At 43.0% G+C, this 20,568-nt stretch overlaps 2 protein-coding genes across 2 annotated transcripts in view; one reads left to right on the forward strand and one right to left on the reverse strand.

Moving 5' to 3' along the window:
- Nucleotides 1-5,354, reverse strand: part of COLGALT2 (collagen beta(1-O)galactosyltransferase 2) — a 41,183-nt gene extending 35,829 nt beyond the window's left edge. The window contains exon 1 of the mRNA XM_010213368.2: nucleotides 5,107-5,354. Within this exon, the coding sequence (XP_010211670.2) occupies nucleotides 5,107-5,354 (248 nt within the window). The remainder of the gene's footprint in view (nucleotides 1-5,106) is intronic.
- Nucleotides 5,355-8,737: 3,383 nt separating this feature from the next.
- TSEN15 (tRNA splicing endonuclease subunit 15) lies at nucleotides 8,738-18,814 on the forward strand. Its single transcript, XM_088524506.1, has 4 exons — nucleotides 8,738-8,887; nucleotides 9,599-9,680; nucleotides 10,679-10,814; nucleotides 18,437-18,814. Exons 1-4 carry the CDS (start codon nucleotides 8,753-8,755, stop codon nucleotides 18,639-18,641), a joined length of 558 nt encoding a protein of 185 aa, XP_088380632.1. The 5' UTR covers nucleotides 8,738-8,752; the 3' UTR covers nucleotides 18,642-18,814.
- Nucleotides 18,815-20,568: the final 1,754 nt, after the last annotated feature.

Below are 20,568 nucleotides of genomic sequence, written 5' to 3' on the forward strand. Positions count from 1 at the left end.
ATAGTCCGTACACAAAGAATGTACAAGTGGAATTGTCCTTTTTTTAAAAAGATCCTGGCATTTCACAGCCAACTTCGGTGGCAGATGGTTCTCCAATACTCTGGCACACATCTGCCTACCTCTTCCCCCACACTTGAACGGGCTTCATGAGACACGACACTGCACAACCTTGACAGTCTGCAGCCTTGACTACGTGTGGAATCCCAGCCCCGAGGAATTTCAGAGCCGGCTAGACAAACATCTCGGGGAGGTGCGAGATCCTGCCTTGGGCAGGAATGAACAAGGTGACCCTTCATTCTCTCTGACCTTTGAAAGCATAAAAAGGCTTATAATGAACAGCAGCCTCCAATATGGAGCTCTCTCCCTCACTATTTCATTATTTCATTTACACAGGACCTATAAAAGTTACCTCAGTAAGAAAGAAGACTCAAGAAACGTCAATCATGACTACTTACTATCTCTGACCCTAATAAAAATTAAGAGCATTGCTGGTTAATTAGCCTTTCTTTCAAAGTTCCCCAGATAGAAAATGGAAGTATTTTAGACCCATTCTTTCCTTTGGTCAAGCACTCTAGAAGAACGACTCTATGCAACACCTTGCACAACAGGATCATCATCTTTATCACAACTATAAGGTGATACAGGTCGCATCTCTTAGCGCTATTTAGATAACTTTAAAAACTTGGTCGTAGACTAAAAAAACATTTAAAATCCTCTACAAATATGAAAGGGAAGCTAAACTCAACAAGGTTAGTTTTAAAAGGCAAGCAAGTTAGAAGTCAAATTAATTTTTGAAACTTCCGTTTTAATATTCAATATGCAAACCATAGCAGATGAGCAATCTTTAAACAGATCCAAAACACCAGTGGACAGAAGCAACCCACAAATGCAGCTGAAGGCATCTTCAGCATTCCTTAGTGACTAATATTGATCATGAAGATTAAATTGACCTTGTTTCACTCATGGAAAGCAGAACAAAAAATGGGATACTGGAAAGCCAACCCTTCCCAGTGAGTAATAATATTCATTATGGTTTAAAATATTCTCCACATCTTACTGGAAATCGTCTACATAAATCTACATAAAACTTTTCATATTTGAAAGTGAACTGCTGCAGAATAAGAAAACACTCAGATATACTACTGTTAGCTAGCTCTAAATTAAAAATGTATCAGCATGGAGGTCATCATTATTACACTGCTCTCATCAGCTAATATTTTGTTACAAGTGGTTCTTTTAAGCTTAAACTATTTGCTCACTAGAGCCAGCATCGCAATACGCAATCATCAGAGATTTAGCCAGCTTTCTAGCAGCCTCACATATGATACATATGATACATGTCAACATTTCCAAAGCATATACATGCACTACTACACACAACAGGTACACATTTTCAAGCACAGGAGGGCCTAATTGTTACCTCCAAAGCCCCAAATAAATATGTAGATTCTCAGGTTGTTAAAAAAAAAAGTCAGAGAGAAAGCAATAAGGCACAGCTTACCTCTAAGAACAGATATTTAAAACTGAATTATGGACAACTTTCCTGGCTATACCATCACGCAGTAGAAGGACTGGCAAAGTGTGAGCCAGTGTGATTAACAGAAAAAAATGCTTTGGAAGGGAATGAAAGATTTCCCCTGAATGCTGGGTCCAACCAGCACAGACTCAATTCTCATTCTGATGAGCACATCTCTACTTTGCAAGTATTTACTGCAGCCAGGATGAACCAGTCTGACAAATTAATGCTCTATAAGTGAGTAAATCTCAAAAAAATCTGCATCTGCTCTCAGACTTCAGTGGCAGCTAATGCTACTGAAATGCTGCTGATACAAAACCAATTTTAAATCAAATTTCATCTGAACCAGATTTGTATCAAGCCCATGCTTTTTTTTTTTTCCCCTAACTTGAAGCTTAAGCAAAATGAAGCAAATTAGCTTATGCAGCTAATTAACACAATCTGGAAGACTTTTACATGGAAGACTTTGGCATTTGGGAGAGCACAACACACTTTTCAGCCTATTTTGATGGCACCAGAGAGGTTCTGGAATTAACGAGGACAGGCAAAATTCAGCATTGTTACTGTTCAAAATAAGAAAAACAACTCTAAACTACACAAAAGAGGGGCTGAGGAACACTGACTACGTAACCTCTGGGTCATTTATTTTTTTCTGAGATAAAGATAACCAATTTTCACCTGTTCTGGACTTTTCTTTTAACACTAAAAAAAAAAAAAAAAAGGTAACACACCCAAACACACCCAAATTGTCTAACTCAGACTGGATTCACAGCCCTGAGAAGCTCAGCCCACCCCTGAAGACATGCCAATACACACGCTGTCTGAAGAACACTCCCTAGCTAGAAAAGAAAAACAGCATTATAAGAGAATGGCCATTAATATTCTTCAGCACATACCTCCAAGGACCAAATACCCTTGTTTTCTCAAGCCTCTCTACTGTCTCTGGGCACTAGCCTGTTTCTCACAACATTATGGTTTTTCAACTCAAATGCTGTCTATTCTTTCTACAGGCATCTAAGGGGAGGGCTCAAGCCCCTTGCTCCCTTCATGCCTGCTTTGCAAGAAGCCACAACTGCCACCTTCAGCATTGCTCTTTGACAACTCCGCAAGCACCAGTTTGTCTACAAGGTAAGGTGGGAAATGGGAGTCTGTTTCCAAAGTGTGAGATCTTTGCCTTTCCCAGCCGCACAGGTCATGGGACTCTTCTCAGGAACTCTAAGAAAGAAGAGCAGCAATGGGGCAGTACTTGCAGTACAGGTTTGTATTTAATCAACAAAACCAACCTCGCAGTAAGTATTCATTTTCTGTTGCCAAGCAGGACTGGGCACTATCAACAGCTCACAGATAGATTGCCTATCGCCAAGCCTACCCTAGTAGACCAAACAGGGCCAGGACAAGAGCCTGAGCATCGCTGCATAGAAATCCCCACCAGTAAATCATTAATACAACCCTGAAACAACCCGACCTGTGCCGATGACTGGGGTTAATAGGAGCCAGGGACTATTCCCAATAGGCAGCTTGGATGCAGCTTCCTGTTTTGGGAGGGAGAGGAAGGCAGTAGTCAACTGAAAGGACATGGGTCATGTCATGCCAGTTGGCCTCAGACCAAACAGTTGCTTCACTAGGATGCACATAGTTCCAAGGGTGCTCACAATCACAGAAACTGAAGAGCCAAAGAGCCAAAGGAAAAAGCAGAGTGTAAGACTGCCCAGAGCACATGATTTGTTCACTATCAGGCTAAGAAGGATGAAGCACCACTGTTAGGTAACGTAAGGTAAGAATGAAAAATTATCAACATCTCTGTTCAAACGCATTCACTGTGTCTTAACCTTTCTATGCTGTCGCTCACGTCTTTCCCGCTAGAAACCCGTCTGAGGAATCCACCACTGAATTTAAGCCCTGGGCAATACAAACAGCATGTAAAAGTTTAACAGATGATATATGCTTTTAATTTTCATCTTCAAGACCTATAGTTGCATATTTTAAAACATTGACTTACTCAAGAAATTTTGAAGTAGAGCACAAGCTGTGGTGAAGGAATGCAGTGCTGACAACCACCCCTTCACTGCCACTCAGTAATGCAATGACACCAGGGAAAAGGTAAGTCCAGGAATTTTTCTCTTGAAAGAACACTGTCAAGCACAAAGATTCTGAAATGCAATCTACTTCCAGAAATTGATTTTATTGTCTGCTTTGTTTTGAAAAGACCTGATAGATCTATCTGCTAGACTCTTCTTGTCAAGTAAATTGTGTCCTGAACATGCCCACCTCTGAAAAAGCTCAAGCTATTGGGGTGGCTGATAACAGGACTAAACCACTCCAAGGAACCACAGCCACGCTATAGGTGCTGCTCACTCTCTGTGGCGATTCAGAGTCTACAGAACTTCATTTTCAGGGGCCATGACTTCTAAGTTCTTTTTTAAAATTTCAGCAGAGGCATTTTCCTGTTTAACCATGGGAAATGGTGAAATTTTCACTATTTAACCAAAGCTTGTGTCTGTGCACAATTCTTCTCACAATACTACTTCACTTTTATAATCATCTCAGCATATTTTTTGATTATTTTGCACTGTAATTTCAATAATAGCTGCCACAAGTGCATTTACACAACACTGCAAAGACATTAAAGTACGCATAGTGTGGGAAACACCCAAAATAAATTGTAGGCACAGTCAATGCCTACTTTGCACTTCCACAAGAAACATTTAGGGATGTGCCCTGCTTTTGTGCTCAGGTCTGCACTTAGTAAACACCATGCAAAGACACTTTGCTGAATCACAGTCAATATCTTGAGTCTCCTAGTAGCTTTTACACATATCTATTAAAACAAAATCCAAAGACTTTTCTGATGTTTTTGTTTAGCTAAATCAGCAAAATTCTTACTGACGCAAATTAAAGCAGGCCTAGGTACCTACAGACACACAAATGTGTTTGACACTGATCCACTGCTATGCATCAGGTTGTAATCCCAGAATCAGTATCAGAGCTGGTTTTGTGTTACTTATTTAAAAAAAAAAATACTATAAACTGATTAAAGTTTAATCAACTTTAAATGAGCCACTCCTTTTCTATTAAGATGTGTGGAGTATTTCAGACAAGTGGCAAAGACATCCCTTAAGTTCTTACAAGAACATCCAACACTTCGTTCAACAGTGCTTTAGCATCAGTGCTATGATGGGGGCTGTCCCCAAATAGCTTAAACCAAAAGACTTTACTGACTTCTGCAGCCAACAGAAAACTTTCCACTAACTTTAGTGAATTTTGGATTAGGCCCTGTATCTCCTTTTTTATCTTACACCCGTTCTTATTTTACACATTACTTTTGGATCCTTTCAGGCAGTTCATGCTGCTCCAAGCACTTATGCCAAGATGGGAAGATTCCTCTCCCCTTAGAGACAGGGGCCGAGGGACGGATTTCCAGGCTGCTCCAGCGCCCCGGGCACCCTCGCGTGCCCCGCTGCCACACGCCGCGATCCCCGGGGGCACCTTTGGCTCCCTCCGAGCGCCGATGAGCACCTCCCGCCCCGGCTCCCCCCGCGCTTGCGAGGCGGCCGCGCTCCGCTGCGCTCCTGCGGGCCCGCCGCCCTTACCAGAGGGCGATCCTGCCCTTGGGGTAGCGCAGCCGCTCGATGCAGCCCAGGACGTGGGGCAGCGCGTGCGCCGCGTTGCGGGCGATGATGGCGAGCAGCACGGTGGGCGCCTGCAGCGCCGACTCGCCCGGGGGCTGCGCGCCCGGCGGCGGCGGCGGCGGCGGCTCCGGGGGCAGCGTGGCCCCGCAGCCGCCCAGCAGCAGCAGCGGCAGCAGCGGCAGGAGCGGACGGGGGGCGCACGCAGCCATGACGGGCAGTGCGCGGAGCGGCGCCGGCAGCGCGGGGAGGAGCAGCCGCGGGGCCGCCCGGCCCAGCGCCCCCAGACCCGGCCCGCGGGCAGCGCGGCGCCTCCCCCGGCCCGGGCCGGCCCTCCCCCTGCGGCGAGGAGCGGGCGGCCCCGGCCGCGGCCCCCGCGCACCTGCGGGAGCGCCCGTAGACGCGCGGGACACGAGGCCCGCGCCGGGCGTGCGGCGCCGTGGCACGGAGCGCTGCCACGGGCTCCTCTTCGAGCGCTCAGCTAGCACCGAAGGTCTCGTAGATTGCTGCTTACGTGAGGATTCCACACTCGTCCATCCCATCCTTTAGGGAATGAAGCTGATCTAGTGATTTGTATATGTGTGTGTATAAATATAAAATAAAATGCTTTGCAAACATCCTCAGAATGCACATGCGAATCAGACTCGAACCCAGCACCCAACTGCAACTGCAGAAGGATAAGCAAACAGCGTTTCGGTTATCCAAGCTTGAATTTAGCTGCAAGATGGAAATATCCTATGTTTATTGAGTCGTCCTCCCCAGCAACATTCCCATGAATGGATGTGTAATATGATAGTAAGGAAGAGATGACAGTTTAGCAATGAAATAAATTAAACCATAGCAATTAAAATTATTGGGTCATGATCTTAAAAGGGGCATAGTAATCACAACTGCCTTAGAAGTTAATAGGATTTGAGCATGTTAAACCCTTTTCATGACCAAATCCCTAATTAACTCTAAGGACCCTATTGCTGCATACCTGTTTTTTACCAGACAGTCCCTGGTAGGTTGTCCCTGCAAACTGAAGAAATCCACGTAAAGTGAATCATGCTATTTCCTGCAGTTTTTGCCCATGTGCTTGCAAGATGAAGATAAACATTTAGCAACCAAACAATCAGTAAAATCTATATTCTGTGAATTGTTTGCTCTTCTTTGTCCGTATCACCAACACCAAATTAGATTGCCTGAACTCCCTAATCAAGTGACTCCCCCCGCAAAAAATAAAACAAAAAGAACATCCCAAGAAAAACATTAAACTTCAATAAAGAATCTCCAGAGGTTAAATCAGCTACACTGAAATTCAAGAAAGTCCTGCAATTTGCAAGCATCTTCCTAAACAATTAATGAGGATATATTCCTCCCATTTGCCCTTAGTAACACCTTTATAATTGTCCTCTAGAACAATACATTAATGAGGCTTTTCTTTCATGGTTAGTGTGCCACATGTTGCTTTTATGCTTGGATTCATTAACCAAGCAGAAGGAACAGCTTTGTAGTCTGTATGAAATTACTAGGGTTTTACAGGAGCCAGCCTACTCCACACACAAATAACACCAGTGTAGCCCACGGGACCACTCACTCCTGCAGGATGGGGACGACTATACTTGACATGCAGGGCTGACAGCCAGCTCTTTTTCGGTATGTATGTTCGCTGAAGGCTAAACATGCATTTTGGCTTGTCTAACTCCTGCTATCTTCAGTGAAATCTGAAATGGCTGACACAGTTCTCAAGCTGCTTCCCTCTTTTTGTTATGTGAACAAAACAACCTCTTCAAATGCAATGCCTCCAGCAGCATCCAACCACCAGTCATTTCCTCTTCAAAGCATCTTTCTTCTTGAGCCCCACACAGTTTGCTTTGCCAGCTGCATCATGTTGGTATGCAAAGAAAATTTGTCCTTACCTGGAGAAGGGTCAGTAGATGGCCTGAAATGTGACAGTGTTTCTCCATATCCAAGAGAACAGAGTCAACGCAGCTCTATTTCTTAGTCTCAGAGCTGCATAGCACGTTGAAATTTTGGAAATATCTGACTTCTATTAAAAGAAAAGGTCAACAGTTAAAATCTTGTAAATGCAAGTGCCTATACACATATGCATCAGTGAATATATATTTGTGTGTATACATACATATACATATATCCCTATATAAATTCTTATTTTCTTCATAAGTGGGCAAAATAATTTTCCTCCCCTCTTTTTTTTTTAAAAAAAAAACAAAAAACCAAAAACAAAACAAAACAAACAAACAAACAAAAAAACAAGCCCCAATCCTGCTGTGACAGGACAATTAATCACCAAAGGCTGAAATGTTCTAGCTCAGGGAAAGAAACAGCTTTTTTGTTGTTTTTGTTTTGTTTTTAGATTAAGTTGTTCAGAAATAAATTTAGGCCACTTGTTTTTCCTGTGCTAAATATGCACACCACCATAAACATTCCTATATGTGAGAACAGTCCCTGTCAGGAGCGTGCTCGCTGCTTAGACAGGTAACAATCCTCTCAGAGGCTGTTTTCCACATGAGCAGAAAATACAGAGGATCCATCTTTCTGACAAGGTATATAAAATACATAGACCTAAAAGTATCTATTTTCTTCTCTCTCTTTTTTTTTTTTTTTCTCCTCTGAGGGCCCAAATCTGCTCAATCCTTTTCCTAGCAGCCAAGCAAACCGCCCATGGCAACTCTTCTTGGCAAATCTCAGAGATTGGAGAATTAGTTTGTGGATTTGTTTTATTTTAATTATTTCGATTCACATCTTGCTTTTGTGCAGAAGGAATCAAAGTACCTGCTAAAACCATACTTTTTAAGCAGACTAACCTCAAAATTGCTTGAATAAGAACAAGATGGGTCCCAATTTGATGACTTCCTGCAGCTAGGAAACCACACGCCAATCTGCATACTCAGTAAGCACAGATTAATTTTCACTTGTACTTTGTTTATAGCCTTAATGATCATTATATAATAAGTTGGATTAATAAAGAAAACATTGTTCATTTTTCCCTGTGCTCTGTGCCAGTCTGATCACAGTTTTGTTTCCTGTCAACAGTGTAGCTGCCTGGCTATTTTCATTGTCTGCCAGATTTGCCTTGGTGTAGCCTGATGAAGAACAACCACTCGCCAGGGCTTTACAGTCTTTGTCTGATTTACAGTTTGTTCTTTAAATCTGTTAAAAACAGCACGTAGCCATTTTTCTCTGCGTCAGCACCAGCCTGAAGCTATTCAAAATGCCATCAGAGACAGGCCTGACTCAAGCCAGTGTTTGAAATAAATCCAAGCGGTGCCAGGACAGATGGGGCTAAAGAACTCAATGGGGGGAGGCCTGAGGTGCCATACATTAAGAATATATGTTATTTGCTTTTGTCTTCTGCTTTTCTCTCCTGTCTCTGCTGCTTGTGATACGTATATATATTTACAGCCTCTAGTTTCCCTGTGAAATAAGATCTTGCATAGAAAATGGGTTATGAATAGACCGTCCGCGCCTCCGGCCGTTAGGGTAGTCTCGGCTCCGAGCGGAACGGGCTGGAGGCGGAACCGGAGCTGCGCGGCAGCCGCACGCGGGGGAGCGGCTCAGCCGCGAGGTGCTGCCCGGAGCGAGGCCGCGTTGCACCGAGGAGCGCATGGAGGCGGAGGTTGCCGCGGGAGCCGGGGGCAGCGGCCCGGAGCGGGGCGGCTCCGCGGACGGGCGGGATGCGGGAGGAGACGGTGCCTGGGCGGGGGGCGCCGGCGGCAACTGGATGGTGGCTCACCCCACGGTAGGACCGTGCGCGCCGCGGCGCGGCCCGTAACGGCCGGATTACTTGGAGGAGAGAGACCGTTGGGGCCCGCGCGCTCTGAATGGGGGGCGGGGGCGGCCGTTAGGGTCCGCGCGCGCTAAACGAGGCGAGGCGACCGTTAAGGCCCGCGCGTGCTGAGGGGGGGAGGGGGCGACTGCTGGCGCCCGCGAGCGCGCAGGGAAGGGGCGGGGCGCGACAGCCAGGGCCCGCGCGCTGAGGGGCGGGTGCGGCCGTTAGGGCCCGCGCGCTGAGGAGGGGGCCGGTGCGGCCGTTAGGGCCCGCGCGCTGAGGGGCGGGTGCAGCCGTTAGGGCCCGCGCGCTGAGGAGGGGGCCGGTGCGGCCGTTAGGGCCCGCGCGCTGAGGGGCGGGTGCAGCCGTTAGGGCCCGCGCGCTGAGGAGGGGGCCGGTGCGGCCGTTAGGGCCCGCGCGCTGAGGGGCGGGTGCAGCCGTTAGGGTCCGCGCGCGCAGTTGGGGGTGGTGGGTGGGTGTAAAACTGGTGCGATCCCTTTTTGTTTTGTTTTGCCTGTTTTCTGTAGGTTAAGGTAAGGGGGGATGTTTAAAAGAGACCTTTTAAGATACTGTTTAGAAAGCAAAATCACCTGTTAATCCTTTAAACTGGCTTCTTGGTCGGTCTGTGGATTTTAATACAACTTGAACTTTCTTTGACCTCTCCTGCATTTTGGGTTTCAGTTCACCGGGATGATGTCCCTTGATGTATCTGACAGTGCTCAGATCTATGCTGCGTTCCTAGTTTACCTGGACCTCTTAGAAGGTAATTCAGTGAAGTGAGCAGACATCTCAGCAAACATTTTGATAATCTTAGGTATTAGGGCATAAAAGCTTGAATACCAGAAGTTGTGTTGATAACAGAATCCTCTGTTCTAGATTAAAAGTTGCTACATTACCAGGATTCCCTCTTAGTAAATGACTGGTGTGTGCCAGCCTAATGAGAATGCCCCTTTTCTGGAAAAGGTGGAGTGTTCCTATAGGAAAGAAGACAACTTTGAAATCTGGTAGCAATAATTATGACAAACTTAGTGTAGTCTTCTAATGTCTTACAATAGTTGAATAAAGAGGATTATGTGATGCATAACACCCTGTCTGCCCTTCTTCCAAAAGGGATTTTTGAGAAGGGACTGTACTTAGGCAGCCAGCCAGCATAATAAAGCAGCTGTACTTTCTCTTGGAGACTGGTAGTTTTCAAGGTCAGGGACTGGAGAAATTTTATGGACCAGAAAGCCCTGTATCTGCTGTCGTTGTTGTTATACCTCCACAGAAAAAGGCTTAATGAGCCTTAACAGAAAACTCCTGCAGTCAGACATTAAAAAAAAAAACTTTTAGCCTCATCCCTTCAAGCAGAAGGGAAAAATTGTGTTCTGTTACCATGCTTTTAGCACCTATTCACAGCTTAGGTATTGGTAGGTTTCAAACTTTGACTACAGTTTTATGGTACAGATGACTTCAAAACAAGATAAACACCATTCATCATCTTCCATATGTAAAACAAAGATTTGTGGATCAGATCCCCATCTGCCATCAGTCAGTGTAGCTTTAGAGTTCGGCTGCTACTGATCCTTTAGGTTTCCTTAACAGGACTACCTCTCCAACGGCGAACTCAGGAGTTGGCTGACATCTCTCACAGCAGATACTTGGAGGAGAGGGAAGGAAATCTGTACCTAAAATGTTAAATTAAATTCCAAGTTTGGTGCCTGAATGATAAAACTTGTGTTTTGTGTTCTGGCCTGTCTCATCAATGATGAATCTTTCCAGGGAGAAACTGGCATGAAGTCAAGTACGTTGGATTAGCAGAACTACAGCTCGTATGTTTACATGCACGTGAAAGAGAAGAGGACAGTCAACTGGTGGTGGTGCCAGTACCTGTGCACATATCACTAAGTCATGAAAGGTAAGGATACAAATTCAGTTTGGACTGAATTACCACAAGGTAAAATGAAGAGTAGATGTATTCATCAGGCTGCTGATAACATGACTGGGAGCTGGGAAGGGAATGGGGAGGGAAACAGGGAAGAAATATCAGAGGGAAGGTGTGTTTCAACCTGTGAGCAGAGATATTCTGGATATTGTGACATACATACATGTGAAATTGTGATTTCTTTAATTTTCTGGGCTGCATCGGTTCTGTGCTTCTTCCCTGAAAGTGTTAGTCCTTTGGTGCAAGTTTCCAACAGCAACTGCCTCTTTATGTTGATAAACACTTCATATTGTTTAAAAGTTGCATGTACCCCCGAAGATGACAACGGCTATCAAAGTATGCGTTTGAGACGAGGTTAGAATGCAAAACCTTCACAGCTTATGCTTTGAACGTTCTGGTGCTGAATTTTTGTTCTCTGGGAAATCTGGTAATACTTTCTCATGTCTGTGGGTTTTAAAGTACCTAAAAGGAAAAGAAAAAAGTCCCTTTGGACCTGCTTGAGAATAAATATTTGTTTTTCCTTATTGTTGAATCCCAAGAATAAGCCTGGTATATTTGGTCTCCTCTGCTTTTTGATTTTGAAGTATAATCCTGCTATTTTTAACCGGAAATTCCTCTTATTTACGCAGAATCAAATGTTTAACTGTCTCTTGAGCTATGATTTTGACTTTCATCTGTTCAGAAATGCCCTTTAGGTACTTGCTTTCCTGGTGGCACATGCAAGACCAAGTAATTCTCAAGTGGGGAAAAACATAACTATGGCTTTCTGATGTTACAAATATTTTCAGCTTAGAGAAATTCTGTTCTAATATTTTTATGGAATATTTTTTCTGGCTATTGGAGTAGCCTCAAATATGCAGCATCATTTACTCTCTTGATTGCATCTATCTCATCTCTTACTGGTATCTGCCATTCCTTCCTATGATAACTGTAAAGATTTGAGCTATTTATTTTAGCTGCATCATATGTTAGTGCATTTTTTTTTTTTGTGTAACATGTAGAGTAAGCGTTGGGAATATCTTGCTAGTGTTTGCTGTATCCTCTTTCTCTGTTGGCAGCAGCCTCATATGTGCAGAATGATATTTTAGACATGCTCTGGCTTTTTTTTCTTTTTTGTTTCGGTTTTATAAGTGACAGGTTTGTCTCTTACAATCGGGCTTCTATCTTAATTCTGAAATGTGTTTGCCTAAGAGTAGATCTTCAGAAGCAATTCATTTTTGATAGGGGAGAAAATACCTTACTAAATACTGGTGGATTAAAGTCTAGTTACTGAAAATTTTCCATTTGCAGATAGTGTCAGTTGTTCTTGTGGGCTTGGTTTTACAGAGAAATATGGCATGATCTCTCCAACAGGACCTGCAGGGTAAAATACTGAGTGTTATTCAGCCTCTCTGCAAGAAGTACATCACTGCATATGTGAGAAAAGAACATACATCCATAAATAATTCACAGTGTTAGCATTTGAACTGAGTTTTGGGTGGGGAAAGAAGGCAGCAAGGTAGGATAGGGGATTTTTGAGAAACTACTCCTGTGTGCTGAGTTGTTGTGCTTGTTTAATGTAGGAAGTTTCCACCTGGTTTGGAAACTTTGATTCCTGGCATTGGGTTAGTGCCAGCAAGTATGTTCTAATTGGTTTTTAATGACAGGGAGATATTGCGCTGCATGTGTGTCCTATCTTTTGCTGTTTCATTGGGGCTTTTCATTTGGAGCCTCTGAACTTGTTTGTGCTGTGGTGATACTGTTTGCTCTTTTTCTGGCACCGGTATGAATGGAATCCATTCCTGGAAGGATGTGTGTTAGAGAAGCAAAGAATGAATGCGTCACATTGATTAAAAGTACAGTTTATGACTAGGTTTTCCTATAGAGCAAATACATAGAGTATGTTGTCAGTAAAATGAGCCTGATACAGGGCTGTAGGGCCAGGTGAGTGCTCTAAAGCCTTGTATGTACTTGATAGTGTTGTCAGGCAGGAAAATCATATATGCCTGTGTTTGTGTTACTGAACATGTTGTTCTTTGGGGCTCAGGAACTGGTGTCTGAAGCATCAGTAGTAAAATAATACAGTGACTTTGACTGAAGTCCTGTGTAACTCTAGGAGTCCAGTGTACCTGTGTATGCACGTGCCTACACATGCTTGGGAAAACATTAGCAGTCACTGCTGATCCGACCAGGCCTGGTCTGTCGTCATAGAGACTGAACAGCATCAACCTCTCAGCCCTGTCGTTGGAACAGGGGATAGAAAAAGGGCGTCAGACTGCAACTGCATCTCAAAGTAATGTAGTGTAGCGCTAGGATGTTAAAAATGCATCCCACAGAGGGAGTTGGAAGCACAATACATTACAGTGTTGCTTGCCTCTTTATTATCACAGTGATGGATGTTTTGTTGTGATTGTTGATATCAGGAGTCTTGGAGGTATCAAGTATCTTAAATGTCTTAAAGTCTCACTTGGCTTCCCAAGTTGTAGGTGGTCAGGAAGGTTTTTGTGCTTATCCACTCCGCTATTTTGCTCAACCTTTTTTCTTTTTGTTTTTGTTTTGTTTTTGTTACCTTCCTCTATAAAGTAGAGGAAGGGTATGAGTACAAATAAATGCAGCTCACTTTTAACATTGAAACTTAAGCCATCAGAAGGGGTCGGAAGCTGGAAACGTTCTTTCCCTGTTGCTGGGGCTGGAAATTCTGTGCTAACCTCACGAGCAGCCAGCAATTGGCAGCATTTATTGGCAGCGTTTCCCTGATTGACCTATACAGCCTGAGTAGGAGCTGCTGGGATGGTTTTCTTCTCTAAGCCACTTCTGCAAGGACCTGCCCAACTTGGCCTTCCCAGGTGTCACATGAAGATTTCTCTTTCACTGATGCTGTAGCAGCAGAGGAATGTGTCCTTAAAGACCATAGCAGAGTTGCTGTGGAAATCAACCCTGAGATATCTAAGCAAATGGTAAATGTGAGTGTACTTTAAAGTAATAAAACCCAAATCCATAGCTGCTCAACACTCCTTTTAGTCTATTCTGTGATTCCATCTTTTCCCATTTAAATATGACAGTTAACTGTTTAAGGCAGAAGCTGTTCTGATTACAAGCCCCATACCCATTTCTACCAACAACTAAATGATCATCCTGTCCTGCCAGTGTAATACTACACAGTAATCCAGCAGTCCTTTCACTGAATACTAAAATTATGGTGTCTGGAGCAAATGACTGCCAATGCAAATAATAGTATTACACAGTCTGAAAAGTGATTTCATGCTGTGCGTACGCACACTTAAACAGCATATGCGGCATCTTCTTTCAGTAAAGATCTGGGGAATAAAACACAACTTCTTTCTGTCTTGGACCACTCTCCCAAATATACGCAGCTGGTTCAGAGAACGTATTTTTTGTACTCTGTTGCATTTAGCAATAAATTCATACTTGTTTACGAATCTGCAAGAGGAATCCATGGGTCTACTGACAGTGAGCAGACATTCATTACCGCAGACAGAGTCTTGGTGCGCTCTGGGTATGTGGTTAATACTTTCCAGAACTACAGTTCCCAGCATGGGATAAAACAATTAAATACAGGTAGTCCTGTCTTGAAGCTGACAGAAATAATTTGCATAAACCAAACTCAGCAAGTTTGTGAGAGTTTGCAGTGTTGACATCTGGATTTTCTAGATAGTGTTGAAAGGCTTTTTTCTTCTTTTTTTCTTCAGTCCTAATGGAATTAGACAGTGCTTGTTTTAGACAAATAACATTATCTAAGCAAAATATCAATCGCTAATAAACTCTCAGATTAATTGATGTTTCACAGTTCTGTTTATTGTTTGTATGTAAGTGTGGAAGCTGAAAGTAGATTAAGTCAGTGACGCCAGGTTATAAAGAGTACAAAGTTTGTTTCAGTCTAGAGGTAAAGGGTTATTTTGCTAAAATAGTAATTTATTTACTCTTGGGAAAAAATATGTAAATGTTCAATTTTAAAGCTAATAAACATCCTTTGAAACAAGTCTGTGAGTTGGAAGTGATTTATTCTCCTAAATCTGTAGTTTGTGAAGTAGATCTTCCTGCAATCTGAAGTGGTTTTGATTTTAGGTTGTACTTTAAATGCACTTGAGGTTTTGTCAGTAGCTCCTTCTGCTGTTAGCATTAGTTAAATGTAGTCATAGTAAAGTACCGAAGGTACTATAATTAATAGTTTCTAAATACAAACTCTTTAGCAGCCTTTTAGAAGTAACTTTCTTTTTCCTGACCAGTGAGGCACGTGGTGTTTGCTTTGTTGTGCTTTGTTTTGTTTTTTTTGCTAATAAAAAATCTTGAGTTTCTTCTAGCATCCCATGTTGCTGTAGTTCAGAAACAAATCCCAAGCATCAGGGTGTGTCCCATTTCCTTTCCGTCAGCTCTGTTCCTTCTCATATGCTTCAAGGAACAATCCCAATTTTGGGACAAGCAGCTGTGCATAGAACAGCATTTATTTCTTGATGGTGAGCCTCGGGGACATACTGTGCCCTTGTGGAAATACTGGTTAAAGTCAATGTATTGTGCTCTACGAAAGGATGTCTCTGCTTTGATCCTCTCCATTATGGAACCTGTCTGTAAAAGTGGTGTAATTTTACATTCCAGTGCCTAGAGGAATGATTTCTGATAGACAGGTACAGAGACCAGCTCGTGTCACTTCTCCAGCCCTGCCCTGCATGGAGGGGACAAAGGCGGTTCAGTCTGGCAATGCCTGCACTGAGTTGTTTATGAAGGTATAAAGGGCAGATTGAAAACCTTTGGGGTTTTATAGTAAGGAAGGCTGTAGATCCATTTAAGGTAAATGGGGTGCTATAATGCTGTACAATTTCCGTAAAACTATTCTGAGATTTCAGTGTTTCCTTTGCTTCTCAATGGTACTTGTGTGAGATATACTATGAAAATACACTCTTTTTTTTTGTCACATAATTTGCTGCTCGTGATATCGCTTCTTTATGGTTGTTCTGTACTCTTTAGTTTTTGGACAGTCAGTTGAAACCTCAAGTTACTGTTTAAAACCTAAAGTTCACTAATCACGTTTCCCCCCCCTCCCCCCTTTAGACAGAAAAAGACAGCATTACTTTGTGCAGAGCAAACCATTATATAACATATAATGAATTTCTGATGTACATTGAAAGTCTACCTGATACAAAAGTGTCTTCTTCATAAAAATTAAGATGGGGAAAGGCTTAAAAAAATAAAAAACTATCTGTGAGTGCTTTTTTAAGTCATTACTTAAAACAGTAATTGAAGAAGAAGCAAGTTTTCAGCAGCCTTTTAGTTTAAATGCAGCAGCCAGTGCAGATGCAGAACAAGACTCATGGTGCTGCTGCAATTGTCTCTGCACAGTGTTATTAAATTTGCTTGTGTGACCAGCTGGTAGAAGAGAAGTGACTTCTGTTGGGTGTAGTTAGCAGGCATCTAGAAAGTCCTTTAAGTCCTTTTAAGTTTCCCTCATGCAGAGGGCTTTAGAAATGCCAACTCTTAAACTTAGCGTAGCAGTTTTATAACGATGAATGGGCAAAATTCACCAGTTTTAAATGGGTTTCTAAGCTCTTCTGAAAACTTCACTGTAAGATCTACAACAGAGGAAAATTATTATTTTCAGAATATATTCAGGCTTGTTCTGTTTGTGGGACTTTCCTTTTTTAATCATGCTGGTGAAAGGCAAACTTGCCAGCGCTGCTTGTGGTGCCCACACTGGTGCCCACACTGCCTCCCACACAAATGGCGTCTTCCTTTCACAGCGCCTTTGTGCAGAGTGTACCTTTCCGTGAAACCTGAGCTTCAGCACTGTCCCTCGCTTGAGGGAAAGCCACGGAGTGTTGTAAGGAAGGGGGTAGAGGAGGGAATGCAGGATATTTTAGCTCTGCAGGCTTCCCTTGTGCACACACCAGCACACAAGCCTGATTGTTTTATGAGCTCTCTTGGAGCTCTGGCTGACTTATTTTTTTTATTGGACAGTCATTGGCATAAATCCCATGAAGGTGGCATGTGTAGAGTATGTATACTCAGTCTTGCTAGCCTGGTTTAGGACATCAAGCAAGTGCATTCCTTCAAATTTCAGAAGGCCAAGAATTTTTTTTTTCTTTCATAAAGAATGTTACATACATCAAAAGAATTAGGAAAACAACTCCCGCACCGTTCTTGCAACATTTTTTTTCCTAATCAAGGCGGATAATAAGTGTAATGAAATGGGCACAAAGCAGGTGTTTTTTTTCTGACTCCTCCTTTCAAACGTCCATTGCTGTAAGATAACTCTCAGAACATGCTGTATGTGGAGGCTAGCAATGACGCCTGGAGGGGGAAGAGAGGAAATGGAGTTGTCTAATACAGACTTCCTGGATTCCAAAGCTTATTCTTTTAAAAGATACCCTCCTGCTAATCTGCAGATGTGCTGCATTGCATTATGGCTAGCTGTGGTATGCACGGACGAGAACTCTCCTTTTGCTGCCTGTGTTAAGGGCCAAGAGGAGAATCTTGCATTTACAATTTCCATTTTTTATGGTGATAGCAGCTGATACTCTATTTGTGGAGGAGTGTTGGGCCTCAAGGATGGAAATGTTAGCAGATCATCCTGAGGCACTAAGGCATAAAGCCTTAAGATCTCAGTTACATTAAATGACTGACTAACCTTGCACTGTATTGCTTTGCCTTGCATTATGTGTGGACCTGTAATTACAAGAGAGGACACTGCTGAATTTAGCCAAGTTGAACAGTTTAGAACACAGATGGGTACTTAAGACATGGCTTTAACAGCATAGACTTTCCAGGCTGCTGCTTATACTTTGCCACTTCTTATTTGGCTTTTACTAAGGGATCAAAGAGGTTTGGAAGGGAAGATGATGTTTGAAGTTTGAAAACTGATGTGTTTAGAAAGAGCCTAATTTTCAGCTACAATGACCAGCTTGAAAAATCTGTATTTTCTAGTGCATGAGAATTTGTGGGCACATAAAGCGAGGGGGAGATTTTTCCCACTGCAGAGATGACTTGTCCTCAGAATATAACCCTCTGTCCCAGGAATCCCAAATGAGCCATCTTGCACCACACCTTTAGGTGAGGGAGAAAGCGGGTGTTACCACAGAGAGGGAGTTATGCTATAGGGATGTTAGTGCTCTGTCCCCAAGCTTTGCACCTATTATTCTCCTACAGTACTTGTGTCCCATGCGCCTGTTGGAACTGTGCTACAAAGGCTCCAGGAAACAGTCCTGTCCTCAGCTCTGATTTACTGGCTTACTAGTCTTAAGATAATTTTTTTAAACTAAAGAAAACAAGGGCATTAGAAATTACCTTACTATGATTGTGTTAGCGGAAGTTTGAGGCGTATGCACCAGTAAACCTATGGAAAGCTTAGAAGCATGCACTGAGCCATTTCCAGCAGAGATTTGTGGAACTGAGTATATTTTCAAGTAAAAGCAGAACCTTTTTTATTTAAGAAACTGTGTTTGTTCCTCCAGAAGCTATTGAGCGTTGTGTTGAAGCTGGCTTATAGGACTTTTGCTTTTGAGCAGAACAGATGTTATATGTTCTTTTTATGTGAATTTCTAGCTTTGCGTCATGAGTGCACGATTATAGACAGATTTCTAACTCTTTTTTTTTTTCTCTTCTAGGATAAGAGAAATCTTGCAGAAAGCCTCTCTTCCGCCAGACAAACCCGACACCCCGCAGTCAGTCACTCTGGCCATAGTTGAGTCAGATTCCACAGTAGTCTACTATAGAATGACTGATGGCTTTGTAATGCCAGATCCTCCTGACGATACTGAAGATATGGACAATAAACAGTGGAGAAAGAAAAGAAAGAAGCTTTTCAAATGATTAAGACAAATAGACTTTTCTTGAGCTGCTGTTCTCAAACTTAAACAAATCCAGGAACTTATGCATGTAAATAAGTAGTGCGATAAAGTCTCACTTCTGCATATCAAGTATCTATTCACAGAGGAGAATGGAGGTTTGTGCAGATGTACAGAAATAAAATGCCATTTAAAGTATTACTTGGGTCGCATTTTTGAGACTTGCTCCTGACTAATGAATACACTCCAAAGTTTCCAAAGCTAATCTTTCCTTTATACCTATTCAGTTACATAACAGAATAAACTAGTCATTACCCATATTAAAAATATTTATTAAAGGTAAATCTTGAGGAATTCTGGCAGGAGTTCTGATACTGAGTTAAAGGCTTCGTAGTTGAGAGAGTCCTTTTATTATAGGATCATGCTACCTCCCAATTTTCTTTGCTGAATACATATGTTGTCCCATTTTTTGAGAAGAGTTTTTTGCCACAGAAGCACCCTATTATGAACTTCTTTTTATTTCTGCAGAGAGAAAACTACTACAATACCAGAGGCTACTAGAACAGATCCTAGACTAGTAAGGGGGATTTGGAGTCCTTGCATCTGCATGAAGAAGGACCAGCCTCTGCTAGTAGATTCAAGTGGAGGTAGGTTATGACTGGATCAGCACTTCCAGGTTTTACTGATGCAGAGTGGTGTCACACGTGTAGCTGAACACACACCACATTAAAGGTCTGGATCTGGGAATTCTGCCTGTCTTATCACAGTATTGGAGGCTGGTCTTAGAACTGAAAGTGTCTCGTGTTTGCATCACAGTGTAATGAAGTTGTCTATGTGATGCCCTGTTAAGCTGCTGTGTAAAACTGCTTTACTGTGCTTTTAGTGCCTCAGTGTCACATTAGTGCTTAAAGCTCTTTGAAGAGGAGGAGGGCAACTGGATGCATTTTCCTGTATCAGAGTACCTGTATCTGAGGTGCAACTCGGCACTAGCCATTATCTGCTCAGCACAGAAAGCATGTTCCTCAACTCACTGTTATGTCAAGATTTTTTTTTTAATGCAGCTTCTACTAGTTAAATTGGTTGCCCAGTGATGCTTTGGCTAGGGGAAAATTAAAGAAGAGAAAAAAATCAGTTTCTTTTACTGGAATTTTCCATGTCTTCTCAATAACCATCTTCAGGTTGAACTTGGAGCTTCTTGGCAATCAAGTGCCATTCCAGAAGCAGCTTCTTGAGTAAGAAAATGCTCATTTGAGATTCATGTGGCCAGGGACCACACACTCAAACTTCGAAGCACAAGAACTCTTTATCTTCACATGGGTATAAGAATGGGAGAGAATCCAGAAAATTGAGCTGGGAATGAATGGTTGTTTAGAGCTTTCGTATCCTTGTGACCAAGATGGCTGGAAATACCCAGTGTTTTTCTGGTTGTGGTGTTTGAATCTAGTATAGACAGATATGTAAGGCGGCTGTGTGGTGTAGCAGGGAGCGCGCAGGGCAGGAAGGTGGGCAGGGTCCAGCTCCGTCTTCCCGAAGGACACCCTGCGTGATGCTCAGCTTTGCACTTGGGACTGGTTCTGCCAAGCTTCTCTTGGAACTGGTGTGTTGCGGCTGCAGCCTTCTTGTGTGCTGCAAGGCAGCACACCTCAACCCTTCTCAGTTTTGCTAGCAAAACTGGAAGACAAGAGAAGGATGCTGTGACAGGAACTGCTTAAAGCAGCTTTGCTTTGCCACCAGTGCCATCATCTGGGGGCACTTTTCCCTAGGAAATTGTTAACCCATGGAGCATAGGCTGGTGTGCATGTCTGGGTGCTTGCTGTGCTCATCACAGGCCTTCCATACATCACACCATTAGTCCTTGTAAGCTGTTTCTGAGCACTAAAGCACTGTAGCAACTCTGATATTGTCCTTTGCAATACTGGTATCTATATTTTTCATCTCTTTGGTGGGATTTC

The sequence above is a fragment of the Tinamus guttatus genome, unplaced genomic scaffold (assembly GCF_059628265.1).
Source record: "Tinamus guttatus ecotype Peru unplaced genomic scaffold, ASM5962826v1 Tinamus_guttatus_pri_ptg000211l, whole genome shotgun sequence".
Taxonomy (NCBI): domain Eukaryota; kingdom Metazoa; phylum Chordata; class Aves; order Tinamiformes; family Tinamidae; genus Tinamus; species Tinamus guttatus.

What these genes read in the sequence shown, in the direction of transcription:
- TSEN15 (XM_088524506.1), top strand. Translation starts at nt 8,753, where the DNA reads ATGGAGGCGGAGGTTGCCGCGGGAGCCGGGGGCAGCGGCCCGGAGCGG. An exon ending in GGATGGTGGCTCACCCCACG is followed by an intron (nt 8,888 to 9,598) that starts GTAGGACCGTGC and finishes TTTGGGTTTCAG; the next exon opens with TTCACCGGGATGATGTCCCT. An exon ending in TTACCTGGACCTCTTAGAAG is followed by an intron (nt 9,681 to 10,678) that starts GTAATTCAGTGA and finishes GAATCTTTCCAG; the next exon opens with GGAGAAACTGGCATGAAGTC.